The sequence below is a fragment of the Oryctolagus cuniculus genome, chromosome 10 (genome assembly GCF_051225735.1).
Source record: "Oryctolagus cuniculus isolate XC-2025 breed Fujian yellow rabbit chromosome 10, ASM5122573v1, whole genome shotgun sequence".
NCBI lineage: Eukaryota > Metazoa > Chordata > Mammalia > Lagomorpha > Leporidae > Oryctolagus > Oryctolagus cuniculus.
The window spans coordinates 124093153-124117526 of NC_142876.1; the positions used below are offsets into that span (position 1 = coordinate 124093153).

General features: G+C 57.2%; 1 protein-coding gene across 3 annotated transcripts in view; it reads left to right on the plus strand.

The window, feature by feature from the left end:
- LOC149124473 (uncharacterized) overlaps positions 1–22944 on the plus strand; it is a 171392-nt gene extending 148448 nt beyond the window's left edge. For all 3 annotated transcript variants that reach the window (XR_016214509.1, XM_089305674.1, XM_089305672.1), the window contains one exon: positions 22509–22944. Coding sequence is in view for 2 of the 3 variants with exons in the window: in XM_089305674.1 (XP_089161800.1) it covers positions 22509–22744 (236 nt within the window). In the remaining variant the exon portion in view is untranslated. The remainder of the gene's footprint in view (positions 1–22508) is intronic.
- Positions 22945–24374: the final 1430 nt, after the last annotated feature.

Genomic DNA, 24374 nt, shown 5'->3' on the forward strand with positions numbered 1-24374 from the left:
AACCTGGCTTCCTACAGGGCCTGTGGGACTTGCTCACTTAAGTCAAGGGCCTTTCACTGCCTCTGCTGGCTGGTGTGTGCCTTACAGAACTTCTCTTTCTCTCGAGGGCCCTTTGATGCATCCAGGTCCTTGCCCAAGGCGTGTCCCATCAGTGCTGACACCGCACGTCAGGGACAGGCCCAGCGTAGGCACAGGCAGGCAGCCGTGGAGCAGGCTGGGTCTATGCTGGGAGGCGCTGACACCTGTGTGCAGAGCTGGGTGAGCAAGGACGCCTTCTCGCCTGGGGCCCCAGAATGTCGCCCAGCCCTGCTGGTGCCGTGGCTTTAGCCTGGGGAGAGCCCCCCGACTCCTGGCCTGCACCGTGGTGGTGTTAACAGTGTGCATAGCCTTGAACCACTGAGTCTGTGGCACTTGGCTCAGCAGAGAGGAAAAGTAGTCCATCCAAGAGGACGAAGTCACAATACCTCCTTCCTGCTAGCAACGTCCGTGCCCTACGGCAGCATCAGTGCACACGACGTCACATCCTCTGCCTGTTCAGCTAGGGCAAGAGTAGAGAAGACAGCAAGGAGCCGATGCCCGAGGGCTCACACATCGGCCCCGGCCTCTGTGTGGAATTCCTCAGAGACCGCTCCCAGCTGAGCAGCACGTGCACTCCCTCTCTGTGTTCCCCCCTCTCTGTGTGGGTCAGCCCTGCTGAGCCAAGCCCAAGTGGCGTTTGTTCCACGGCATCAGGAGCAGTCTTGTCTTTGGAACTAATTCTTTGCAGGGAGAGTGTGCTTCTGAGAGCTCTTCTGGGGGACAGAAGGCCTCACCACACAAATTTCGCCACTTGGCTCGGACTTGAAGCAGGCACGAGTCTCAGAGCGGGAACAGCGGTTTGTGCGGGGTCACGGCGAGGCTGTGAGCTGGAAAGCAACGGAGGACCTGCGCGGTCACGCCGAGTCAGACTTCTGGGGTTTGCTTTAGACCAACAGAAAGGCGGCCTCGTCTGCCACTCACAACGCAGGCTGCTAGCCGGGTGCTGGCGCCGTTGACATCACTTTGTAGGCATTTGGTATTTCTGGAAATAGAAGCAGCAGGAAAAAACACTTAATCCCCGACGAGAGCGAAGTCTTGAACATTCAATTCCGTGCTCAGTGACAAGCTTCCCCTGAAATCTCTTTGAAGACGAGCGCTCACATAAACACACTCCCCGGGGCCTTCTCCAGCCTCTCATCCACTCCCCACGCGGGGCTTGGACGGCTCGCCCCTCTGCAGGTGGCCACGCTGAGTTGGCTGCGTGGTGGCTCCGCACCCAGGGGATGCACAGGACAGGAGGTGAAGGGACATGGCCTCGGCGAGGGCCCCTGTGGTGACCACACGTGGCAGAGCCGTGCCCAGGCTCCTCGCACCTGCGGAGGCCCTGGGACTCGCCCTCCAGGCCAGACGGAGAAGTCCGAGTCCCTGGGCTGCGGTAGGACAGCAAGGGCAACAGTTAGTGAGTCGACAGATTGTTCGGTAACAGCCGGAAACCACGGAGTCTGCCCGGAGCCTGGAGCTTTCGGATCTTTGCCGCCGTCTCCAGCGGCCGCAGGACCTAGCCGTTGGCTTTCGCCCATTCTGCCTCCTCCGTGCCGCCTTCCCTCCACCGTGGAATCTTGCACCGAGGGTAGCGCGGATGATTGATGGCGCTCTGGCGGTGGAAGGGAGGGAGCAGATGGCCGGCACCGTCAGTCCCAGGCCGCGCCGGGGCTCTGAGGGGTCGGCTGTTCTCCTCGGTGGGTGGCTCCTGCCTCTGAGCCTTGGGCGTCAGTGGCCCGGGCGTTTCGTGAGTTGTTCTGCAGCGTGCTGTGCACAACCCGCTGCTGCACCGACCCGGGGCTGGGTGACCTTGCAGGCTTGCTGGGCCTGCTGACAGCTCTGCAGCTGTGACATGAGCTGCTGTGTCTGCACCACCAGCTGGGGTGTGCAGTCCGTCAACCCCGGGTCCCCTTCTCGCCCCTGAGCCGAGGGGTCCCTGGCTACTTCATGGGGTGACCGGACGCCCCGATCCTAGCTCCTGTCCTCTCAGTTCTGCTGACGGGGCCTGTGCGATGCTGCCCTCCCCTACTCAGCCAAGCCCAGGACTTCACGCAGAGGGCGAGTTTGTCTCTCTCGATTCTGACTTAACAGAAAGCAGAGAAAGGACACCCGCCCCTGAGCTGCTCCACCCAATGGGCTGACGGCTTCCGCGATCCCACCGGAGTGGCCAGCTCTCGTCTGCTTGCCGGGGTTCTGGTTTGCTTGGGGATTGGAGTCACAGTAACACGTAGTGGGAGAGCAGGTTGTGGTGTGTGGGAGTCTGGCTGCTTCTCACCTGGTGCGCTCTCTGGCTTGCCTCCTGGGCGATCCGAGTAAACACGTCTCATAGAAAGTAAGTTTCAGGTTGCTTTGACTGAAGCTGACAATAAGACGTGTGCAAATACAGCTGAAATACATTAAGAAGCAATTATTATCTCTTAGCTGAAATACATTACAAAACAATCATCCCTTATAATGCATTCAAATCGTTTTTATTCTGCTTGATTACACACACACACACACACACACACGTCGCGACCTGCTAAGTGATCTCACAGCGCTCTAATGGGTCTGGACCTGCTGCTTTGGGAAGTAGTCGTGGCCAATCTAGCATTTATTCGGAGTGCCCTGGGGACCCAGACCATCCGCAGTGGGGTGACTGCTCAGTGGTGGAGGCCATGCTGCGCTGAGTGGGTGCGGTGGGTCCTTAGACGCTGGGGCCATGGTCTCAGCCTCGGGCAGAGCCGTCCACCCACCGAGAGCCTCACTGGGGCTCTGGTTCTGTTACTGCAGATAAGCCTCCCTGGTTTGCTGGCTAAGAGAGTCGCATAACACAGAGCAACAAGTAACTGCCTCCCGCGTGAGCTCTGTTGCCTGGGGGGCTCAGGGCACGTCCCCCAGCGAAGGCGTCTCTGGGCGGATCTGTGTGCCATCCTGCAGAGGTGTGTGTGTGGCTGTGAAGATTTATTTATTTATATGAAGATCAGAGTTACACAGAGGAGGAGAGACAGAGAGAAAGGTCTTCCATCGCTCGCTCACGCCCCAATTGCCCGCAGTGGTTGGAGCTGTGCCAATCTGAAGCCAGGAGCCAGGAGTTTGTTCTGGGTCTCCCACATGGGTACAGGGGCCCAAGGACTTGGGCCATCTTCCACTGCTTTCCTAGGCCATAGCAGAGAGCTGGATCAGAAGTGGAGCAGCCGAGACTCGAACTGGTGCCCATATGGGATGCCAGGACTGCAGGTGGCAGCTTCACCCAGTACGCCACAGCACCAGCCCCCCCCCCCCGCTGTTTTGTTTATAAAACGGGTGTTAAGTGTTCTGTAACTGCTTTATTTTTATTAAAAGAAACTTAGGTACCTTCTTCAATGGCAGGACTGTATAATGGTTTCCCAACATTGCTTTATTAAATATGTTGTGTTTTTTTATTAAAAAGATTTATTTGTTTATTTGTATGAAGTAAAGAGACAGGGACTCATACACACGGGGTGGGGGGTGATCCATCTTGCATTCAGTGGTTTACTCCCCCAGATGTTGGCAGTGATCAGGGCTGGGCCAGGCCACACCCAAGAGCCAGGAACTCCATCCAGGCCTCCCATGTGGGTGGCAGGGGCCAATGACTTTGAGCCATCTTCCGCTACCTTCCCAGGCCAGTAGCAGGGAGCTGGAATGGAAGTGGAACAGCCGGGACTCCAGCTGGTGCCCACAGGGGATGCGGGCGTTGTGGGCGGCGGCTTTCCTCGCGGTGCCGCGACACGGGCCCCTGTGTGTTGAACTTTCAAGTTCTTTCTTGGTGAGCGGGTGGATCCCTGCTGTGCTTCGGCTGCTGGAGGGAAGACTTCAGTCGGTAGCTGTGGTCCACACATGCTGTGTGTGCCTGAGTCCTTCCTCCTGGATGGGCTTGGGGAGCTGGGGGTCTGCGTCTATGGGGAAAACGTTCTCTACACAGTTGTGGGTCCCCTTAGCTGCCGCTGGCTGACGGGCGCCCATCTCCTCCTACCCCCAAACAGCAGCCTTCAAGCTTCTCCCCACCAAGGAGACAGCCCCCAGTTTCTCACGTGTGAATCTGCATATCCCACTCAGCACTGGACGAGGGAAGCAACCCAGTTAAGAATCGGGCAGAGGAGGATTCTGGGAAGGTGGCGGGGCAGGAGGCGGTCTCCCCTCCTGGCCGGGGATTGCACAGGAGACCCTGTCCGGGGACGCTGGAGTCAGCTGCCACTGCAGGCCGGGCGGTGACTGCCGCTGACGCCCCTCAGCCTAAGCCCCGGAGAGCAGCAGGCGTGCGCCCCTGCCTGCCCCGCTGTGCAGCGGCAGCACACGGCCTGTGAGACCCTTGTCCTCCAGACATCCGGGACCTGGGTCCTAAAGGCTGCTGACTGCTGGGGTCATGGGGCAGCCAGGCAGGAGGCCTTTGTGGTTACACCCCACCCCAACCAATGGTTGACAGCCCCTCCCATCTGGCCCAGGTTACTTCTGAGGATTTAAAGGGCCAGCACCCCTTCGTTTTTATTTTTGGCTTCCCTTTCTTTTCCTATTTTTCTCATTTTGGAAGCTGGGCTTTAAAGACTGTGCTGATACAGAGAACCCAGCACGTTAATGAAAGACCCAGGACAGCAAGACCATGAGGCAGTCACACACTTGTGTCCATGTGATGGGAGTGGACACTGGCAGAACTGACGGGGGAGACCCTCCAGTCGTGGAGAGGAAATCCAGGCGGAAGGCGAGTTAGGAGCTAGAGGAGTGCAGTGGCACAGCAGAGCACCAGACCCCAGAGATGGGCGGAGACAGAGCACACGCCTGACAGCAGCCGGCACCTGCACTGCAGGTGCACAGCTGGGGGCTAGACTCCTGCTAGGGCACATGCTAAGTCTCAGGATGTTCTAAAACACAGTTGCCTGGGCTGATGCTGTGGCATAGCAGATAGAGCCACTGCCTGCAGTGCTGGCATCCCATGTGGGCACCAGCCCGAGTCCCGGCTGCTCCACCTCTGATCCAGCTCTCTGCTATGGCCTGGGAAAGCAGTAGAAGATGGCCCAAGTCCTTGGGCCCCTGCATCCATGTCTGAGACTCAGAAGAAGCTCCTGACTCCAGGCTTTGGATTGACCAAGCTCAGGCCATTGTGGCCAATTGGGGAATCAACCAGTGGAACAGAAGTTCTCTCTTTCTTTCTCTGTCTCTGTCTCTGTCTCTGTCTGTAACTCTGCCTTTCAAATAAATAAACAATTTTTTTTTTGGCAGGCAGAGTTAGAGAGAGAGAGAGACAGAGATAAAGGCTTTCCTTCCATTGGTTCACCCCCCAAATGGCTGCTACGGTCGGTGCTGCACCGATCTGAAGCCAGGAGCCAGGTGCTTCCTCCTGGTCTCCCATGCGGGTGCAGGGCCCAAGCACTTGGGCCATCCTCCACTGCCTTCCCGGGCCACAGCAGAGAGCTGGACTGGAAGAGGGGCAACCAGGACAGAATCCAGCACCCCAACCGGGACTAGAACCCGGGATGCTGGCGCCACAGGTGGAGAATTAGCCTAGTGAGCCACGGTGCCAACCTAAACAAATCTTAAAAAAAAAAAAAAAAAAAGACACAGTGTGTAGTCAACCACAGTGGGGGAACTGCTCAGAGAGGGAGCAGTTGCAGAAAACCTGTGTCTAATTTTCATGGTTGGGAGAGACCAGACGCTCTCCCACAAAGGTCAAGAGCAGCAAGGCCGTCTGTTTCTCCATCACTGTCCAACCTCTCCCTGGAGCTCCGAGGGGATGCAGACAGACAGGTGCATGAGTGACAGGCAGACTGAGAAGGAGAATGGTGTCTTTGTCAGCGACTTGATTACGTATGGTTTAAAAGGAATCAAAAACCTCCCAACATTCAGAAACGATCCTAGCAAGGCGTCAGGAACAAGGGTAACCTGTGAAATCAGTTGCCTTCCTATGTGCTGGGATTAAACGGTCGGAGTTTGAAACTGAAGGTGCAGCACCCTTGATAGTAGCACCAAAGACACTTCTAAGAAGGGATCTGTGATCTGTGTTAGGAAAGCAACATCACAGACCAAATGAGTGGAGGAAGAAACTGTGTTCAGGGGCAGGAACACTCGGCATGCCTCAGTTTCTCCTCTTCCGGTCTTCATCTGCAGATTCAGTGTAACCCCGATCAAAACACGACGAGGTGCCGTGCCAACACTGACAAGAGGATGTCAGGTTCCTAGGTGGAGACCAGAGACTCATGCAGGATTGGAAAGCAAAGCTTAGAGGGCCGACGCCAGCAGGGTCCAGCACTTGGTGTAAAACTTCGGCGATCAAGGCAGTGTGATGGTGGTGAAGGAACGCACCAGGGAGAGAGAGGACGGTCTGGCTATCGGACGATGCCGGGACGCCTGGGCAGTGACTTCAGCAGAGCTCTGTGAGCATTCCCGTGCCAGCCTTTGAGCGTGTGTTCTCGTTCACCGGGGTGAGAGCGCACGTGTGTATCCTGGGTCGTGGAGCCAGGGTTACTCAGCTTCACAAGCAGCTGCCAAGCGAAGCAACACGCGTTAAGCTCAGAGTAACTGTGCTGAGCGCAGGGAGCCGGGGAAAAGACTGTGTGCGCTGATTTCAGTTGTGGAAGCTTCTAGAAAATCCAGAGTTACGCAAACTGACAGAACACAGTGATTGTAGAGAGGAGGAGGGGATTGTAAAAAGGGACAAAATGTTGAGGCAAAATCTTGGATATGTTTGCTATTGTGATTACGGTGAGAGTCCAGCAGGTACAGATGTAGGTTTCAGAACTCCGCAGACTGCTCGCTCCACATAGAGCGACTTCCTGTCCACCGGTCACACCGTGAGGACGTTGTGAGGATGCCTTGGGTAGAATGTTCACCTTTCGCAGTACCCACGCCAGTCTCTTCAGCCACATAGAAATAACCACGACAACGGGAACTCGGGCTGTCTCTTCCCATAGAGCTGAGTATGTTTGAAGTTGTTCTCTGAATTTATAAATTAAAAACAATCGCATTCAAACTTCCATCTTTTCAGGAATGCCGATGAACTTGACAAATCGCTTTTAAGTTTGGTTTGCTTTGAAATTCTCTCCTGGAGACTTTTGAAAGAGAACAGTCAAGATGGGGCGCGTGGCTTCTCAGCTGTCACAGCGCGCCTGGTTCCGGGGTGACCGAAGCAGCGCGGTGCGGAACGAGAAACTGCAGAGAGCCCGGCCCAGCGTACGGGAGGCAGATTAGGGCAGACAGCTGTGGGGTGTGGACGTGGAGGAGTGGAGTTTAAGGGACTGTGGTTTCACTTAACGGCTTTCAGGACTGTTTGGGGTTTTCCCGGAAAACACAGATTGCCTTAGAAGTGTATGTAGATGCACGTGTGAGCAGTGCCGAGCTCTGCAGAGCCTGCCGTGGGCGGCTGTTGAGGAGTCACAGGCCTGGAGCTTACGTCGTCCTGCCTCTGAGTGCACAGGTGTGCACAGTGTTGGAATTCAGTGTACCTAAACACAGGAAGATGCTAGGGGCCCGGCGCTGTGGCACAGCGGGTTAAAGCCACCACCTGTGGTGCTGGCATCCCACATGGGCGCCAGTTTGAGTCCCAGCTGCTCCACTTCGATCCAGCTCTCTGCTGTGGCCTGGATAGCAGTAGAAGATGGCCCAAGTCCTTGGGCCCCTGCACCCACGTGGGAGACCCGGAAGAAGCTCCTGGCTCCTGGCTTTGGATTGGCACAGCTCTGGGCTTTGCCGCCATCTGGGGAGTGAACCAGCGGATGGAAGACCTCTGTCTGTCTGTCTCTTCTCTCTCTCTCTATATATATATGTATGTGTGTGTGTGTGTGTGTGTGTGTGTATATCTTTGTCTCTCACTCTGCTTTTAAAATAAATCTTAAAAAAATGAAAGTACTGTAGGTATCAGCTTTCTCTGTCTCTGTCTATAACTCTGCTTTTAAAATAAATAAATTAAAAAAAATACTTTAGGGGCCAGATCCTGTATGCCTTTTGCAAGGATAATGGAAAACTTTCACCCCCTTCTCTTTTAACTCTTGACAGTGCGCACATTTTACTTATGTCACGTAAAACTTTGAATTAAAACAATCAGTGAGGAAGTGGATGATTGACACATGGACATTAGGATGAACTGATCGCTCCTGGAAAAGTGGATTTGGTTATTTTTTTTTTTTGACAGGCAGAGTGGACAGGATTTGGTTATTACCTCTGACCACACATGAACCACGTGGACATTTAATGCCACGCAGGGAGGGTACTTGTATTTTTGTGCCTGCTCTTTTGGTTCTCACGACGGAGACGGGGAGAATGTGCAGGGTGGGTGTGTTCCACTGGGCAGGAAGAGTGCAGCTAGGAGAGCCTACAGGTGGCAGGGCTGGGGCACACCCTTCCTCTTCCTCCCTTTCCACTTAGCTGGTGCCGTGCCAGGGCTGTAAAGCCGTCCTGGGATAGAATATCTTGTACCTGTTGGTGGTTTTTAAAAAGTGACTGAAGAATGATTCTTAAAGTTTTAAAGAAAAGAACAGAAGGAGAAAATGAAGTGTGTGCACTTTCTCCTCACCTCACAGTTGGGGTGCAGTGGGTCTCTCATAGTCTGGTTTGGGGTGTGGTAGGTCTCCCACGGTCTGGAGTTGTAGTGTGGTGGGTCTTATGGTCTGGGGTTGGGGTGTGGTGGGTCTCCCGCAGCCTGGGTGGGTCTCCCATGACCTGGGGTTGGGGCGTGGTGGGTCTCCCTTGGTCTGGATTGGGGTGCGGTGGGTCTCTGGCGGCCTGGGGTTGTAGTGTGATTGGTCTCCCATGGTCTGGTTTGGGGTGTGATGGGTCTCTCCTGGTCTGGGGTTGGGGCGTGGTGGGTCTCCTGCGGCCTGGGGTTAGGGTGCAGTGGGTCTCCCACGGTCTGGTTTGGGGCACAGTAGGTCTCTCGTGGTCTGGGGCTGGGCACAGTGAGTCTCACGTGGTATGGGGTTGGGGTGTGTGGGTCTCCTGCGGCCTGGGGTTAGGGTGCAGTGGGTCTCCCATGGTCTGGTTTGGGGCACCGTAGGTCTCTTGTGGCCTGGGGCTGGGCACAGTGAGTCTCACATGGTCTGGGGTTGGGGCACAGTGGGTCTCTTGTGGTCTGGGGTTGGGACATGTGGGTCTCCTGCGGCCTGGGGTTAGGTGCAGTGGGTCTCCCACGGTCTGGTTTGGGGCACAGTAGGTCTCTCGTGGTCTGGGGCTGGGCACAGTGAGTCTCACGTGGTCTGGTTTGGGGCACAGTAGGTCTCTCGTGGTCTGGGGCTGGGCACAGTGAGTCTCACATGGTCGGGCTGGGCACAGTGAGTCTCACGTGGTCGGGTTGGGCACAGTGAGTCTCACGTGGTCTGGGGTTGGGCACAGTGAGTCTCACGTGGTCTGGGGCTGGGCACAGTGAGTCTCACGTGGTCTGGGGCTGGGCACAGTGAGTCTCACGTGGTCTGGGGCTGGGCACAGTGAGTCTCACGTGGTCTGGGGCTGGGCACAGTGAGTCTCACGTGGTCTGGGGTTGGGCACAGTGAGTCTCACGTGGTCTGGGGTTGGGCACAGTAGGTCTCTCGTGGTCTGGGGTTGGGCACAGTGAGTCTCACGTGGTCTGGGGCTGGGCACAGTGAGTCTCACGTGGTCTGGTTTGGGGCACAGTAGGTCTCTCGTGGTCTGGGGCTGGGCACAGTGAGTCTCACATGGTCGGGCTGGGCACAGTGAGTCTCACGTGGTCGGGTTGGGCACAGTGAGTCTCTCATGGTCGGGTTGGGCACAGTGAGTCTCACGTGGTCTGGGGTTGGGCACAGTGAGTCTCACGTGGTCTGGGGCTGGGCACAGTGAGTCTCACGTGGTCTGGGGTTGGGCACAGTGAGTCTCACGTGTTCTGGGGCTGGGCACAGTAGGTCTCTCGTGGTCTGGGGTTGGGCACAGTGAGTCTCTCGTGGTCTGGGGCTGGGCACAGTGAGTCTCACGTGGTCTGGTTTGGGGCACAGTAGGTCTCTCGTGGTCTGGGGCTGGGCACAGTGAGTCTCACATGGTCGGGCTGGGCACAGTGAGTCTCACGTGCTCGGGCTGGGCACAGTGAGTCTCACGTGGTCTGGGGTTGGGCACAGTGAGTCTCACGTGGTCTGGGGTTGGGCACAGTGAGTCTCACGTGGTTGGGTTGGGCACAGTGAGTCTCACGTGGTCTGGGGTTGGGCACAGTGAGTCTCACGTGGTCTGGGGCTGGGCACAGTGAGTCTCACGTGGTCTGGGGTTGGGCACAGTGAGTCTCATGTGGTCTGGGGTTGGGCACAGTAGGTCTCTCGTGGTCTGGGGCTGGACACAGTGAGTCTCACGTGGTCTGGGGTTGGGCACAGTAGGTCTCTCGTGGTCTGGGGTTGGGCACAGTGAGTCTCACGTGGTCTGGGGCTGGGCACAGTGAGTCTCACGTGGTCTGGTTTGGGGCACAGTAGGTCTCTCGTGGTCTGGGGCTGGGCACAGTGAGTCTCACATGGTCGGGCTGGGCACAGTGAGTCTCACGTGGTCGGGTTGGGCACAGTGAGTCTCTCGTCGTCGGGTTGGGCACAGTGAGTCTCACGTGGTCTGGGGTTGGGCACAGTGAGTCTCACGTGGTCTGGGGCTGGGCACAGTGAGTCTCATGTGGTCTGGGGCTGGGCACAGTGAGTCTCACGTGGTCTGGGGTTGGGCACAGTAGGTCTCTCGTGGTCTGGGGCTGGACACAGTGAGTCTCACGTGGTCTGGTTTGGGGCACAGTAGGTCTCTCGTGGTCTGGGGTTGGGCACAGTAGGTCTCTCGTGGTCTGGGGCTGGGCACAGTGAGTCTCACGTGGTCTGGTTTGGGGCACAGTAGGTCTCTCGTGGTCTGGGGCTGGGCACAGTGAGTCTCACATGGTCGGGCTGGGCACAGTGAGTCTCACGTGGTCTGGGGTTGGGCACAGTGAGTCTCACGTGGTCTGGGGCTGGGCACAGTGAGTCTCACGTGGTCTGGGGTTGGGCACAGTGAGTCTCACGTGGTCTGGGGCTGGGCACAGTGAGTCTCACGTGGTCTGGGGTTGGGCACAGTGGGTCTCTCGTGGTCTGGGGCTGGGCACAGTGAGTCTCACGTGGTCTGGGGCTGGGCACAGTGAGTCTCACGTGGTCTGGGGCTGGGCACAGTGAGTCTCACGTGGTCTGGGGTTGGGCACAGTGGGTCTCTCGTGGTCTGGGGCTGGGCACAGTGAGTCTCACGTGGTCTGGGGCTGGGCACAGTGAGTCTCACGTGGTCTGGGGTTGGGCACAGTGGGTCTCACGTGGTCTGGGGTTGGGGACTGAGGCCTGCTCTTGCTGTGATCTCTGTGATCTCTGTGTGGGAGCTTGACAGTGACACTGAAGCCTTCAGCCACGGTGTTCCGACAGGAATGAGAGTGCAGGGTCTCCCAGTGTTCTGTGAGCAACCCCGCCTCTGCATCTCCCAGCCTCCTCTCGGCCCGGTGATTGCCATGCGGCGTGGGCGTGGCCAGCGTGCTCGTGGTCCTGTAAAGCGATGCAGGCCCGTGGCCGAGTGCTTGAGTGGCAGTGTTAGCACCGACTTCCAAAGTCCAGGGACGCGACTTCTCTGGCGCGCGCTCGCTCCTTAGGTGAAAATCCAGGATGGCCGGGCTCACCTCTGCCCACCCCCACCCCACTGCTGGCCTGCAGTGGGCGCTCAGGGGTGAGTAGTGGCAGGTGACACATTCACTTTGTTTCTTACCCTGGGGATGCTCCCCTTGGTGCAGAGTCTGTAAGAAATAGTTTACTGATATTTACTGTCATAGCTTCATGATCCCAGATTATTTAGCCCTCGTGTTAGAGTTAATACCAAAAAAAAATAAATAAATAAAAAATAAAAGGATCTCCTCTCTGTGCCTTGCCTGCCGAGCGCAGGGCTGACGCTCTGCCCGTCAAGTGCGTTTGAGGGTTATGTTTCCAGTCGTGGCCGTGGAAGGACGTAAGGCGACAGGACCGGGAGCAGATGGGATCTCTTCGCGTCCCTGCCAGCTCGCCAAGGGGCCTCCACGGAAGCTTCCGGAAGGCCTGCTCTCTGTTCTCCATCTACCTGACGCTCGTGTCGCACATAAAGCCAGCTGGCCATGGTTTATTGATCTTAAATCGAGACAGAATGGGCAGTGCGCAGGTAACAGGTGAAAGCCCCCCGGGAGCAGTCGGAGCCAGCTGGGGCCCTTCCAGCTCCCGTGTCCCCGCGTCTGGCAGGCAGCTGTCTGTGCCCAGGACGCAGCAGTGTCCCCGGGGGTCAGAGGAACCTGCCTTCTGGGTCGAGCCTCCCGAAGTCCGATTTGTGGGCAAGTTTGTTTCATGCATTCTCCACGGGCTTCCCTTGGGCCTCTGGGTTAATACTTGATTTCCTCGGTTGGTCTAAGTTTAATTCCTGCCCCTCTGCCCCTCCCGTTCAGCGGTTTTTCTCTGCCAGTCTCCATCTCTCAGCTTGTTTGAGAAAGGAGATAGTGCATTGTAATTAATCCTAAAGGAGGTTGTACTGGATGGTGGCAGGCCCTGGAGCCAATGGCTGACACCCTCGTAAGAAGAGGGCGGGACACAGACACTCACATGCAGAACAGGCTGTGTGAAGATCGATCGGGGCAGAGACCAGAGACGGAGTGGCAGACGCAAGTCAAGGAGTGTGAGGACTGCACAGGCCAACCAGGAGCCAGGAGGAAGCAAGGGCGGTGTTTCCCGTGCGCCTCCAGTGGGAGCGTGGCACGCCAGTGCTTGGATTGGCAGTCAGTCTCCGGGACTGAGAGAGAACTTGACACGCTCAGTGGTCGCTGCTATGGAAGTCCTGGGCAACTGATACAGACAACAGCTCGTCCTTTAAACGGACCTGAGCGGCGGGTGCTGGCTTTGAGCCCGATTCTCCTGGTTAGGTAGCAGAGTCCAGGAGCCGCAAGTCCCACTCCCTCTGGGAGCTCCGTGCCCCATCTAACGCAGAGACGGAGGCCCTGCCCTCAGGGTGGCTGCACGGAGACAGTGGGATGACCCTGGGAGGCAGTGGGATGACCCTGGGAGGCCAGGCCTGAAACCTGCACTCAGTGCAGTCATCGGAGCAGCAGCAGCAGAGACGTGACGGGGGTGCAGGTGCACAGGGGCGAGCTGGGAAGTGCATCTTCCTCAGGAATGCAGGAGTCTTCCACCGCCCTGTAAACCTTAACCCTCCCAACCGAGAGACGGAAATGACCAAAAGTGAAAGCAGGCGCTGTCTCCCTGATGTGTCTGTGATCTGCACCCCTGCCGCACAGGGGTGCTTCTCCACCCCTGAATTCGCACTTTATCTGCTGTGTGTCCTCGATACTGACTTTGGAGTTGGCGATCTTCGCTGTTCCTGGCCTTTGACGTGATTTCTGCCGTCACCCGCAGTTGCCCAGGTGACTGGAGAGCCGGGGAGAACTGGGGCTGTGCGTGTCTCCTGCTCGTGTGCCGGAGCTCTGCGTGGTTGGCAGCAGGTGCAGCGTCAGCTGGGCTGCGTGCCTCCCTCCCTGGGGCCTGCTCCCCAGCACCTGGCCCGCGCCTGTTCACACACACCCAGCAAGCTCTCCCTGAAGCTGCCTCTTGGGGATGTAGCATTTCGTGTCCCAAGATCTGCAGAAGCCTCCCTGGGGTGTTAGTCCATCCAGCTGGGCGGAAGTAACAGTTCAGTCCATACCTGGTGAGACTGAAAACACCAAGGTGACCCACAGTCATTGTGCTCCAAGGTACAAATGTCACACGGGTCAGATTCATGCGTGTCGGTTTGATCAGTTTCTCGAGGGGGTCTCTGATGGTGCGCTTCGACTCGCAGAGGGTCTCACAGGAAGCCAGGGGGAGCCTCTGCCTCATCACTTGATATCAACAAAGAACCCGGTTGGAGAGACGTTAGGCAGAACGCAAACTTGGCGACCTGAATTCTCTGCCGTGAGTTTTCCCCGATGGCCGCCCGCTCACACGGTACTGCCCTGAAAGCCGCGGCGGGAGGCAAAGGCCCCGGCACGTCCCGGCAGCACCTGGCACGGTCTTTGAGCCGGTGAGGGAAGGCGGAGCAGGAGGTGTTCTGGTTGAAGCCAGCGTGGGGCAGCTCTTTGTTTCTACCATCTACACCAGGTGTCTTTCCCGCCTGTGTACTCTCCGGGTTTGTGGGGGCAGAACGTCTCCAGCTCTGTGTTCCCTGGAGATTTCCATGGTCAGTACGGAGCCTGCACGCTCTGGCTGCTGGAACTGGACAGGCACAGACTGCTCACTGGTGTGGGAAGCTGTGGTCTGCTATCGTTGGCACTGCAAACGGGTTTCTGTTGCAGTTGTCAGACCACAGCTAAATTAATGGAAGTTCGGGGGTACAGGTGGGTGACCTTTGCATCCGATGATGACTGACCGGCAGACGGATGGGTGGACAGGTGGACAGACAGCGTCTGATCCTCCCCTCCTCCTGCGAGGTGTCAGCCCGGATTAGGGCTGTGAGTGGATGCCACGCCGCCTTTTGTTTCCATGGTAACTCATCTGCAACCACAGCTTGTTTTGCTGCTTTTCCTAGCTGTTTAACTGATTTAGGTGTTTATTGTAACGTAGTGAAAAAGATTTGACTATCTGTAGGAGTCTCCACTACAGCGGGGAGTCCCCAGGGGAACAGGTGACTAGACGTGAGCAGCTGCTGGAGCTGGGGCTGTGCGTGATGCCAGGTGTGGGAACCCGAGCTGTGATCAAGATGCCGGTGTCCCATAGGCAGCTCTGGGGAGCCCCACCCGTCCCTGCATGGGGTCAGCGCCTGGCCCGGCCACTGGGTCACTTCCAGGTCTTTGCCATGGGGTCACCACGTGTCCCTTTCATGGGGAGGCAGCCCAGGGCCCTGGTCTGCAGGAAACCCCGGAGTGTCTGCTGCGAGGGGCCCCAGCCTGGTCTCCGAGCACTGTGCTCCGGGTGGCGGGGGCAGGGCTGGCAGCCGGCCCCTGCGGAAGCACGGGGTGGGAAAGGCCGTCTGCGCTGAGATTTGAGCTCCCCCAGCTGTGTGTCAGACGTTGTGGGAGTGGCCAGGGGCCCGGGTGGGATCCAGTGCCCAGGCCCACGCTGTGTCCCTTAACCTTGACAAGCTGGTGGCCTCCGGATTCGCCAGGGCCGACTCAGTGGTGGGGCTGGGCGGCGACGGCTGGGGCTGCGGGGGTCTCCCACCTCCTCCCACTTCCACTCCGGGACTTGGAGGTGGCTGAGCTCTGTGCTTGGTTAAACTGTGTTTATAAGGGAGTACTCCAGGTCTGTGGATGGTGGGACCTCGCTGTCGGCGTTGGAGGATGTATGCAGCAGATTGGAACCAGAAGCTGGGGAGGAAGGTGGCTTGTACCCCTGAAGTCTGCAGTAGGCCAGGCCGCTGACTAGTTTTAGATTTCAGAGATCTTGTATCTGCTGGTTCACTCCCCAGATGGCCACAATGGCCAGGGCTAGGCCAGGCTGAAGCCAGGAGCCAGGTGCTTCTTCCCAGCGGCCCAAGCACTTGGGCCATCTTAGGCTGCTTTCCCAGGCCATGAGCAGGGAGCTGGATCCCAGGGGATCAGCCAGGGCTCCGAGTCCCCCAGCGCACACTGCCTCCAGGGGAGACAGGAGGCAGGAGGGGGCGCGGCAACCGTGGCTGCCTGCAGCAGTGGGTGACCGGGGCAGGCCGCATGCACGCTGAACTGCGGCGTTGGGGGCAGGCTGTGTACGCGCTGAACTGCGGGCATCGGAGGCACACTGCATACGCGCTGAACTGCAGGACGGGGGGTTTGAAAACAATGAAATGGGAGTAGAGGCCGCCGTACCGAGGTGACACATCTATGCCGCCTCCACTCAGAGGTCAGCCTCAAACAACGGGGCACGGCAGACTCACTCCTAGGGGTTCCACCCGTGAATCCCAAAATCTGGAGGCTGGAAAAGAGGGGTGAGTTCCACCTCATACAGTAAAAATAGAGGGTTTTGCTTAGCAAAAAACCATCATGAGCAAGTCAGAAATGGCTCAATAGGAGTCGCTGTTTGCTCTTTTAAATGAGAAATTGATTGATTGATTTGAAAGGCAGAGCATGGGAAGGAGAGAGGAGAGGGAAGAGGGAGATCCTTCACTCTCCAGATGCCCCGAGCAGCCAGCGTTGGGCCTGGCTGAAGCCAGGATCCTGGAGCTCCATCCTGGTCTTCCACATGGGTGGCAGGGCCCAGGCACTGGGGTTCCACCTGCTGCCTTCCCAGATGCGTTAGCAGGGAGCTGGATCAGAAGTGGAGGAGCCGGGACTCGGGATGCCAGTGTCACCGGTGGCCACGCCTCAGTGCTGGCGCCCAGGGGTGGTTTTGTGATTTGCTTGCTCAACACTGAGCCCAGCGCAGGGGTTGTACCAGGGGTGACAGCTCACAGCCGCTCTGCTTTGTGTGGCCTACGCTCTGGTTTACCGCTGGGGCCTCCTCGTGTGTGACGATCTCTAGAATGTGATTACCGTCCCCAGCGGAAGGAAGCGTGCAGTTCAGAGCGAGGAGAGAATGGACAGCTCTTCCCCAGGGAGCCAACAGGAAGCCTCGGCTCACTCCTGGAAGAGGTTCGGGGAGAGCCGTCATGATGCCCGTGGACCCCTGTGACAGGGGCTGGCGAGGCCGCGGAGGGCGGGCGCCGCGTCCTGGCTGGGGCCTGGACCCGTCCCACCTTGGTGCAGGCCATTTGGAATATCTGCAGAAAGCACGAAGACCCTCTGCGTGAAGGATTTCCCTCTGGGGCGCTGAGACGCGCGGTGTGCGGACGCAGAACCGCTGGGGCCGCTGCTGGGGGCGTGTGCGTGGACCGACAGTGCATCCGCCCCGGGGGCAGTGAGAGCCGTCGCCGTGGTCAGCCCAGCCCAGCCCCTCGGGTTGTGTGGCCTTACCTAGGAATCTCTCCTACATTTCACAGGGTTAAAAAAAAAAAGCAGAACAGGATATTTTATGACACTTGATAATTAAATGAAACTGTGATTTAAGTGTTGACAAAGTATTGCTGGAACACAGCCAGCCTCGTCTGTCCCAACCTGTTGTTCCTGGTTGCTGGGGAGCTGGGGGACCGAGTCCTGGTGACAGAGGCCGCCCATTGTGTGTGTGTGAGGTTAGGGGTCCAGGTGCTGGTGACACACCCATCATGTGTGTGTAAGGTTAGGGGACCGGGTGCTGGTGACAGAGGCCGCCCATCATATGTGTATAAGGTTAGGGGACCGGGTACTGGTGACAGAGGCTACCTGTCATGTGTGTGTAAGGTTAGGGGACCGGGTACTGGTGAGAGAGGCCACATGTGTAGGGGAGGTTAAGGGACTAGGTGCTGGTGACACACCCGTCATGTGTGTGTAGGGTTAGGGGACCGGGTGCTGGTAACAGAGGTCACCCATCATGTGTGTGTAAGGTTAGGGGACCGGGTGCTGCTGACAGAGGCCCTGCGTGTTGCTACTTTGGCATCACAGGGTGGACTTACTGCCGTGAGGACCTGACAGTGTTTGAGTGCTGCTTCAATACTAAGTAGAATTTCAGAATTTCGTACCATGATCCAGGTTTTGAATCTCCATGAGTACAAGCAACATGGTTTTTTTTTTTTTTTTTTTTTTTGAGGTAATATTTACAGATCCAGGACCAAAGACTTCTGTGAAAATAAAGGAGTATTCTATGTGTGCACATTAAAAAAAAACTGATAGAAATGTCTCTTTGTATCATTTGCGTGTTTTCTAGAACCAAAATCCCAGGATAAAATATCATTTTACCGCCACCCGCAGCTCCAGGCCGGCTGCAGAGGCCTGGTGACGCCCGTCCTGGAGAACACGGAGTCCGAGACCTCACGCGGCTGTGGGGGCTCCTGGACCCGCAGTGGTGACTTCCTGCAGTCACCCCCGGGCTGAGAGGCCCCCGGTGCTGAGTTACAGCCGTACTCTCACCCCTGCTGCACACCAGACTTTGCCATTTTCTGCCGGGTAAGCAGAAGCGCCAGCGCCCGTACCCAGGGTTTCTGTGCACCGGTCGGCAGCGGTCGGCGCTGGCTTTCCATTTCCCCAGCGCAGTCTCGTGGGCACCGCTCCTGCTCGCCAGAGTCCCACGGTGTCTGCTCTCGGGTGGAAATCAGTGACGGCCTGCGGAGTTATCAGCGGCTCAGGTCTGCAAGTAATTCTGATGGAAAGAAGAATCTCCACTTCATCTTGTGTAAGTGCAGCAGACGGAATTATCAGTTGATCTGAGCCCGTCGGTTTTTCTACATGCGCCTCTTTAAGAAGGTTTAATGCACTCATGGAGAAAAAAATGACATGTGAACAGTGTGCTTTAATGAATCAAAATGCACCGAGATTGAATGATTAGAGGTTCCCAGTTAATTACTAGAAAGGAAAATAATTACATTGCCGTTCAGCCTTTGTATCGGCTGCTGGAGCGAATGCTAAGACGGACCCTTCAATCATTTTCCCATTAGAAGGAAACGGGAACACTGAGAGATGCAATTTTCCTTTTTAAAAAAATCCTGTCCAAATCGCATCATTTAAATTGTGTTTTCTGCCTCGTTGCTGTACACACAACTGCTAGCAGTGGTGAGCGACTTCGGGGGAGCTCAGCCCCTGGTAGAGCAGGAAGCGCCGGGGGTTCAGGTGGACAGTGTTCCGCAGCAGCTGCCCTGGCTCCGGGCGCTGTGAAGCCCCTGCTCTGAGGCCGCAGGGCTGACGAGCTGTGCCGGGTGCAGGACGGGACACGGCACCCAGCGTGCACGGTTTGCTCTGGCCTGCGGTTCTTTCCCAGCACGTGATGAAGAGGAGGAAGCAGGTGGAGGCGGTGGCCTCCCTGCTGGCCTGGACAGAGCTGCAGGCAGGTGGATTCTCAGAGCCCTGGGCCGCGCCGTCTCAGACCCGGGCACTGGGCATCTGTCTGCCCTGCTCGGGGCTGCAGGATTAGGCAGAAGTCCCGGTTCCAGCACCAGGAAATTGCTTTTCTGGCCAGCCTGCTCCCTGTCAGCCGTTTCTTGATCAGCTTTCCCAAGAGAGACAGGAGCTGCTCGTGGATGGTGGGCAGCGGTGGCCATGTCTGCGTCGATAGGGACAGCTGACAGCTGCAGGGACACACGGGGGCATGGAGGAGGACCCTGCTGATGGGTTCCGGGAGCTGTGCTGTGTCCTTGGTCTGAGCACTCCGAGGTGCCGGTCCCTGCGGGTCGCCTGTGGTATGTCCTGGAAGAGGGGTGGGAACCTGGCCTGTGTCGCGACCTCCGGGCCGCCCTCCTCTTTACACAGGCCCCTGCAGGTGTCTGAGGTCCGCATGCAGCATTTCCAGCCGATGCTGGTGCTGCCGGCTGGGGGGGCGGGGCTTGTGTTTGGGATGAGAAGAGGTGCGGATCCTGTGGGAGAGGCAGGGCTGAGGCGGGGTCGCTGCTGGCTCCGGGGCCCCAGGTGTTTCCAGTACAGGAGGGTGAAGTGGAAGGAAGTGGGAGACCGTGTTTGGGAGAGTTTCAGCCGCATGGGGAAAGTGCGGATGCTTTAGGAGTAGGAGAACCAGAGTGCCCTGCCCGGTGCCCGTTTTCCTGGCTGAGAGCGGGGATGGCTGCCTCCTGCCAGCGCGTGCCGTCAGCATGGTTTGTGTCCTGGCCCGTGTTTCAGCCTGGGGGGTGCGGGGAGACAAAGCTGAGCGCTGACCTGAGGCTCCCGGGTGCTGAGCAGGTCTGCCGCCGGTGGGGCTCAGAGAGCTGCCTCGGAGGCGCCTCGAGTCCAGCCCCGCCGCCCCGGAAGAGGTGGGACCGGGGCCTTCAGTGCTGGGAAAGGAGGGGTCTGGTGTGGAATCTCCAGTTCAGTAGAAGGTTGTAGATCTGAATGGCCGGGAGCCACCAGAAGACAGAGGCCCAGGCTCCGAGACGGAGGCCCCGGCCTGGGCGACTCCCCTGAGGTCCTCCGATGCCCGTGCCGTGCCGTGCCGTGTGGCGGGCTTTGAGACCCTCTGGAGAAGAGCTGTGTGTCCAACACTTGTCCAAATTAATCGTCGAAAGTGAAATTTGAAAACACATCCAAAGGGAGTGACAGCCCATGACCCGGCCATGGCTCCCGTGGCGCTGAGGGTACGCAGAGGGCAGGTTCTGGGGGTCCGTGTTGTCGCAGGGGACGCAGGGCCCTCAGAAGTAAGTGCAGCATTTCTGGGGCTTCTGCTGGCTGCAGTTCACCCAGATGTGCAGTGACAGTGAGTATAACACCTTTTAAAAAGAACGCAGCAGGCGTACGCGGTCCCTTGGGATCTGGGGGGATCTGCGGCAGGACCTGTCCTGGATCCCATCGTCTGCAGAGGGTCAGGATTCCCCAGTGGCTGCCTTGCACCAGCTAATGTATGAGGGGGTCGTGCACTGCCTCGTCTAGAGACAACAGCAGGGCAGGAAGTCCGTCTGGTGCAGCTGCAGCCCGCCTGGGCCTCACTGCGTCTCCAAGTGTGGTTGGATGACTCCGCCCTCCCCGTATGGAATGCGTGGGCACGGAGAGGCCACAGCGTGCTCTTGCAGATCAGTTAAAACCCAAACCCTGAAGCAGGATCTTCCCTGTGTTCCTTTGTGGTCTAACAGAACCCACGCTGCTGTAACTGGAGACAGAATTCTCCTGCTGTCCTCAGAAGGGCAGGGAGATCCTGCTTCAGGGTTTGGGATTTAATTGCTCTGCAGGGCTGGGATAGTGATGCCGGCTTCTCCTGTCCTGTGGCGGTGGTGGTGACTCGGGGAGAGTAGGCAGTCCTCATGGTATATGCGTTTATTCTCTGTCTCTCAGATCCAGCCGTTAGGGTTAAGAGCAAAACCAAAGAAAAATGCATCAGAGCCAGTTCCGTGGTGCAGTAGGTTAATCTTTCACCTGCAGTGCCAGCATCCTGTATGGGTGCTGGTTCGAGTCCCAGCTGCTCCTCTTCTGATCCAGCTCTCTGCTGTGGCCTGGGAAAGCAGTGCAAGATGGCCCAAGTCCTTGGGCCCCTGCACCCATGTGGGAGACCTGGAAGAAGCTCCTGGCCCCTGTCTTTGGATTGGCCCAACTCCAGCCATTGTGGCCAATTGGGGAGTGAACCAAGGAAGGAAGACCTTTCTCTCTGTCTCTCACTCTCACTGTCTGTAACTCTACCTCTCAAATAAATAAATAAAAATCTTTAAAAAAAATGCATCTGTAGCGATGGTGCATCTGACACTGCTTCTGCTTTCTGAGTTAGTGATTTATTTCATGTTACTGACCATGTTTTCCCTGAAGCAAAAATAATCCAATCTATTGTTACAATACAAATGGCATACAAGATGGCACCAGCAGAGACTTCAGCAGCCAAGACAGGTTGAAATAGTGTAGCATTACTCACTCTGTTTTTGTTAAAGTCAATGTATCTACAACAGCCAAAGATGGCCCAGAACTCCGTCCCAGTCTCCCACACGGAGGCAGGGAGCCACGTCCTCATCCTGCGGCTGCTTTCCCAGGTGCGTGGGCGGGCAGCGGATTCTGAAGCCGAGCCGCAGTGCAGCTGAGACTGGGACGGGCCCTCCCACGGCAAGTGGCCACTTCCCTGCCGGGCCACGGCGCCAGCCCCCGGAGCTTCTTTAGGATCTCTTGAGCTTAGCATGTCGTCCTAATCCATCAAGCCCTGAGATACTCACGGTTCCACTCAGGATTGTAGAGAGACGGAGCTGAGCCAGCGAAGGAGACAAGAACGTAGTTTCCGTGTCAGCCTGATGTCTACCTCCGGGTGCCTACGGCACTGGGGTTCAGCACAGAGCTCCCAGGCCCCACTGCGTCGAGAGGGAGGGGCCAGCAGCCGGACAGCCGCGGGCTCAGCTCTTCTCACGGTGACAACAGCCCCGACTTGGAAACAGGGAGAGCTGGAACCCTTCCGGTGCGGACGGACCGCTCCCTCTGCTGTCTTCCCTTCTGTGATGTGTTCACAGCGGGACACGTTAGCCCAGAACCCAGCCCCCAGCAAATGCTTTTCCCGTTGTCTGCTGGATTGCACCCATCCATTCTGGAACAAGCTAGCATAGAAAATAGAAAAAACACACACACACACACACAATTCTGCTCCAAAGTAAGTGGTGATATTGTATCCCATAGTGCTAGCTAAATAAACAAGACTATGACAATGAGGAAACTGGAGCTTTTGCTTTTATTTTAAGCGAATGCTTGTTGAGAGGGAGAGGAGAGCTTTTGCTTGCTTCCTTTCCATCTTCGCGGTGTGATTCTGGTGTGCCCTTAGAACTGATTATCTCAAAATTGCACGGATGGATTAGTGATAAGAGTGCAGTTACGGACGAATTCCTTGCAATCTGGATAATTCTTACCTCTGCACTCTCCTGTGAGTGGAGTGACTCGGCATTGATCGGGGGAGTGCGTGGCTGTAGTTAAAACGTGATTGTCTACTGCTGCATTGATCGCCTTTCTCGTTAAGGATGGCAAATTGCCTTCCAGACAGGCGGGAGGCTCGGGCCGAGATTTTCAGTGTCTTTGCAGAAATGCTGCCATGTCCTCGTGAGAGAACGTTCGCTCTCCTTTTCTTGTTTGTTCACAGAGCTGCAGGCCCAAAGGCCTTCACCGCAGGACCTCTGGGGCTCCATCTTCATGGCAACGGGCTCCTTAAAAATACTGACACCGAAAATGAACTCGTTGCTGTTAGGGCCCTGCCACCAGAGCACAGTGAGGACACTGGGCTGCGAGATGTGTTTGCCATTCACCGTTGCACTGAACAGCCCTGCAGCAGGGGTGCAGGCCCAGGGAGCCCCCTGGGGTGGGACAAGACCAGACTGAGTCACTTTCCTGCTGCCTGGCCCTGGGCGGGGCCTCGCGCTCCCTGAGCCGTTACTAATTCATGCGTGAAATGAGGTCTTCATAAATATTACCTCCCAGGACGGCTGTGGGGTTGAAAGAAGTTCGTCTATGCAGACGGCATGAAATACAGTCATGATCAATAAATGTTGGTTTTTATTGTGAGTGACACATCAGGATGCAGCTACATAAAAGCAAGACCCTTCTCCCCGGGGTGGGTTCACTTCACAGAGATGGAGTGAACGTCTCCCAGCGGCAGGTGCCTCCTCAGCATGGGCCTGAACCGCCCAGGGCTGGCTGCTGGCGCCTCGGTGTGAGCCCGGACCGCCTGGTGCTGGGCTGTACCCTTGCTTCTGGGTCCAGAGGTCGTATCGGTCCCTTTTCACCTTCTGTGGACTGCAGGGGAGCGGTGGCGACACAGGTGACTTTGTGTTCCAATGACCGTAGAGAGGGCGTTAGCAGTGCCATTTCCTGATGGCCAGTGATGGCCGGGCTCAGCTCCGTCATCGGATCCTTACGTGTTGCGAACCTGGAGTGAAACGCCGCACCCCAGCCACACGAACAGCGACTACATGCTGATTAAAAACAGTGAAAATGGGTATTACCAAGGCACCGCACGGGTTTGCTCATGTTAAAAACTTCCCTCACTCCTGTGGAATCTGCTCACTTTGACCATGAGATGCCAGCTTACAGGTGCTTTCTGGGAAAATTGGGCTTTTCTGTTTGTCTGATTCTCTTTGATCCGCTCTGCATATCCTGGAAAATGAAAGCCGATAGCCCTGGGTAACTCCAGCCCTGGCTGGAAGCCCAGGTGTGAGGCTGTCATGTGCATGCAAGGAACAACACTGTCCTTTTAAAAGTCTATTCTTTTAAAGGACAATTTGATCAGCAGATAAAAGACAAAAGTGATAAAAGGAGTTTTGAAGTTGTGCCAGAGAGGGGCTTTGTTTCCTGGTTTGTAAAGGTGGCTGGAGGGAGGAGAGAGCCTGAGGCCCCTCAGGTGCCCCCACCCTGGGGAGGGGGAGAGAGCCCGCAGGCCCCTCTGAGGCCCCCACCCTGGGGAGGGGGGAGAGAGCCCCCAGGTCCCTCTGAGGCCCCCACCCTGGGGAGGGGGGAGAGCCCGCAGGCCCCTCTGAGGCCCCCACCCTGGGGAGGGGGAGAGAGCCCCCAGACCCCTCTGAGGCCCCCACCCTGGGAGGGAGGAGAGAGCCCCCAGGTCCCTCTGAGGCCCCCACCCTGGGAGGGAGGAGAGAGCCCCCAGGTCCCTCTGAGGCCCCCACCCTGGGAGGGAGGAGTGTCGCTCCCCCTCTTCGTGGAGGAACGACACAGGACCCTACGCTGTTCTTTCGTCTGCTCGGCCCTCCCCGGGTTTGCTGCTGGTTCTTCCCGGGTTGGCTACTATCCCTTCCACCTCCGTGGAAGGGCAGTTCCCCCTGGCCGCATTCCCCACTTCCGCAGGGGAGCGGCACACCGCCGGCCGGCTCTCTGGGGGCTGCACGGGTTCCCTTAGATGTTCCCCATAGATGTTCCCTGGTGCATGCCGTCTCTCTCCTCCTTTATAGTCCTCCTCCGCCAATCCCAACTCGGCTGAGTACGCTGCTCTCCAATCAGG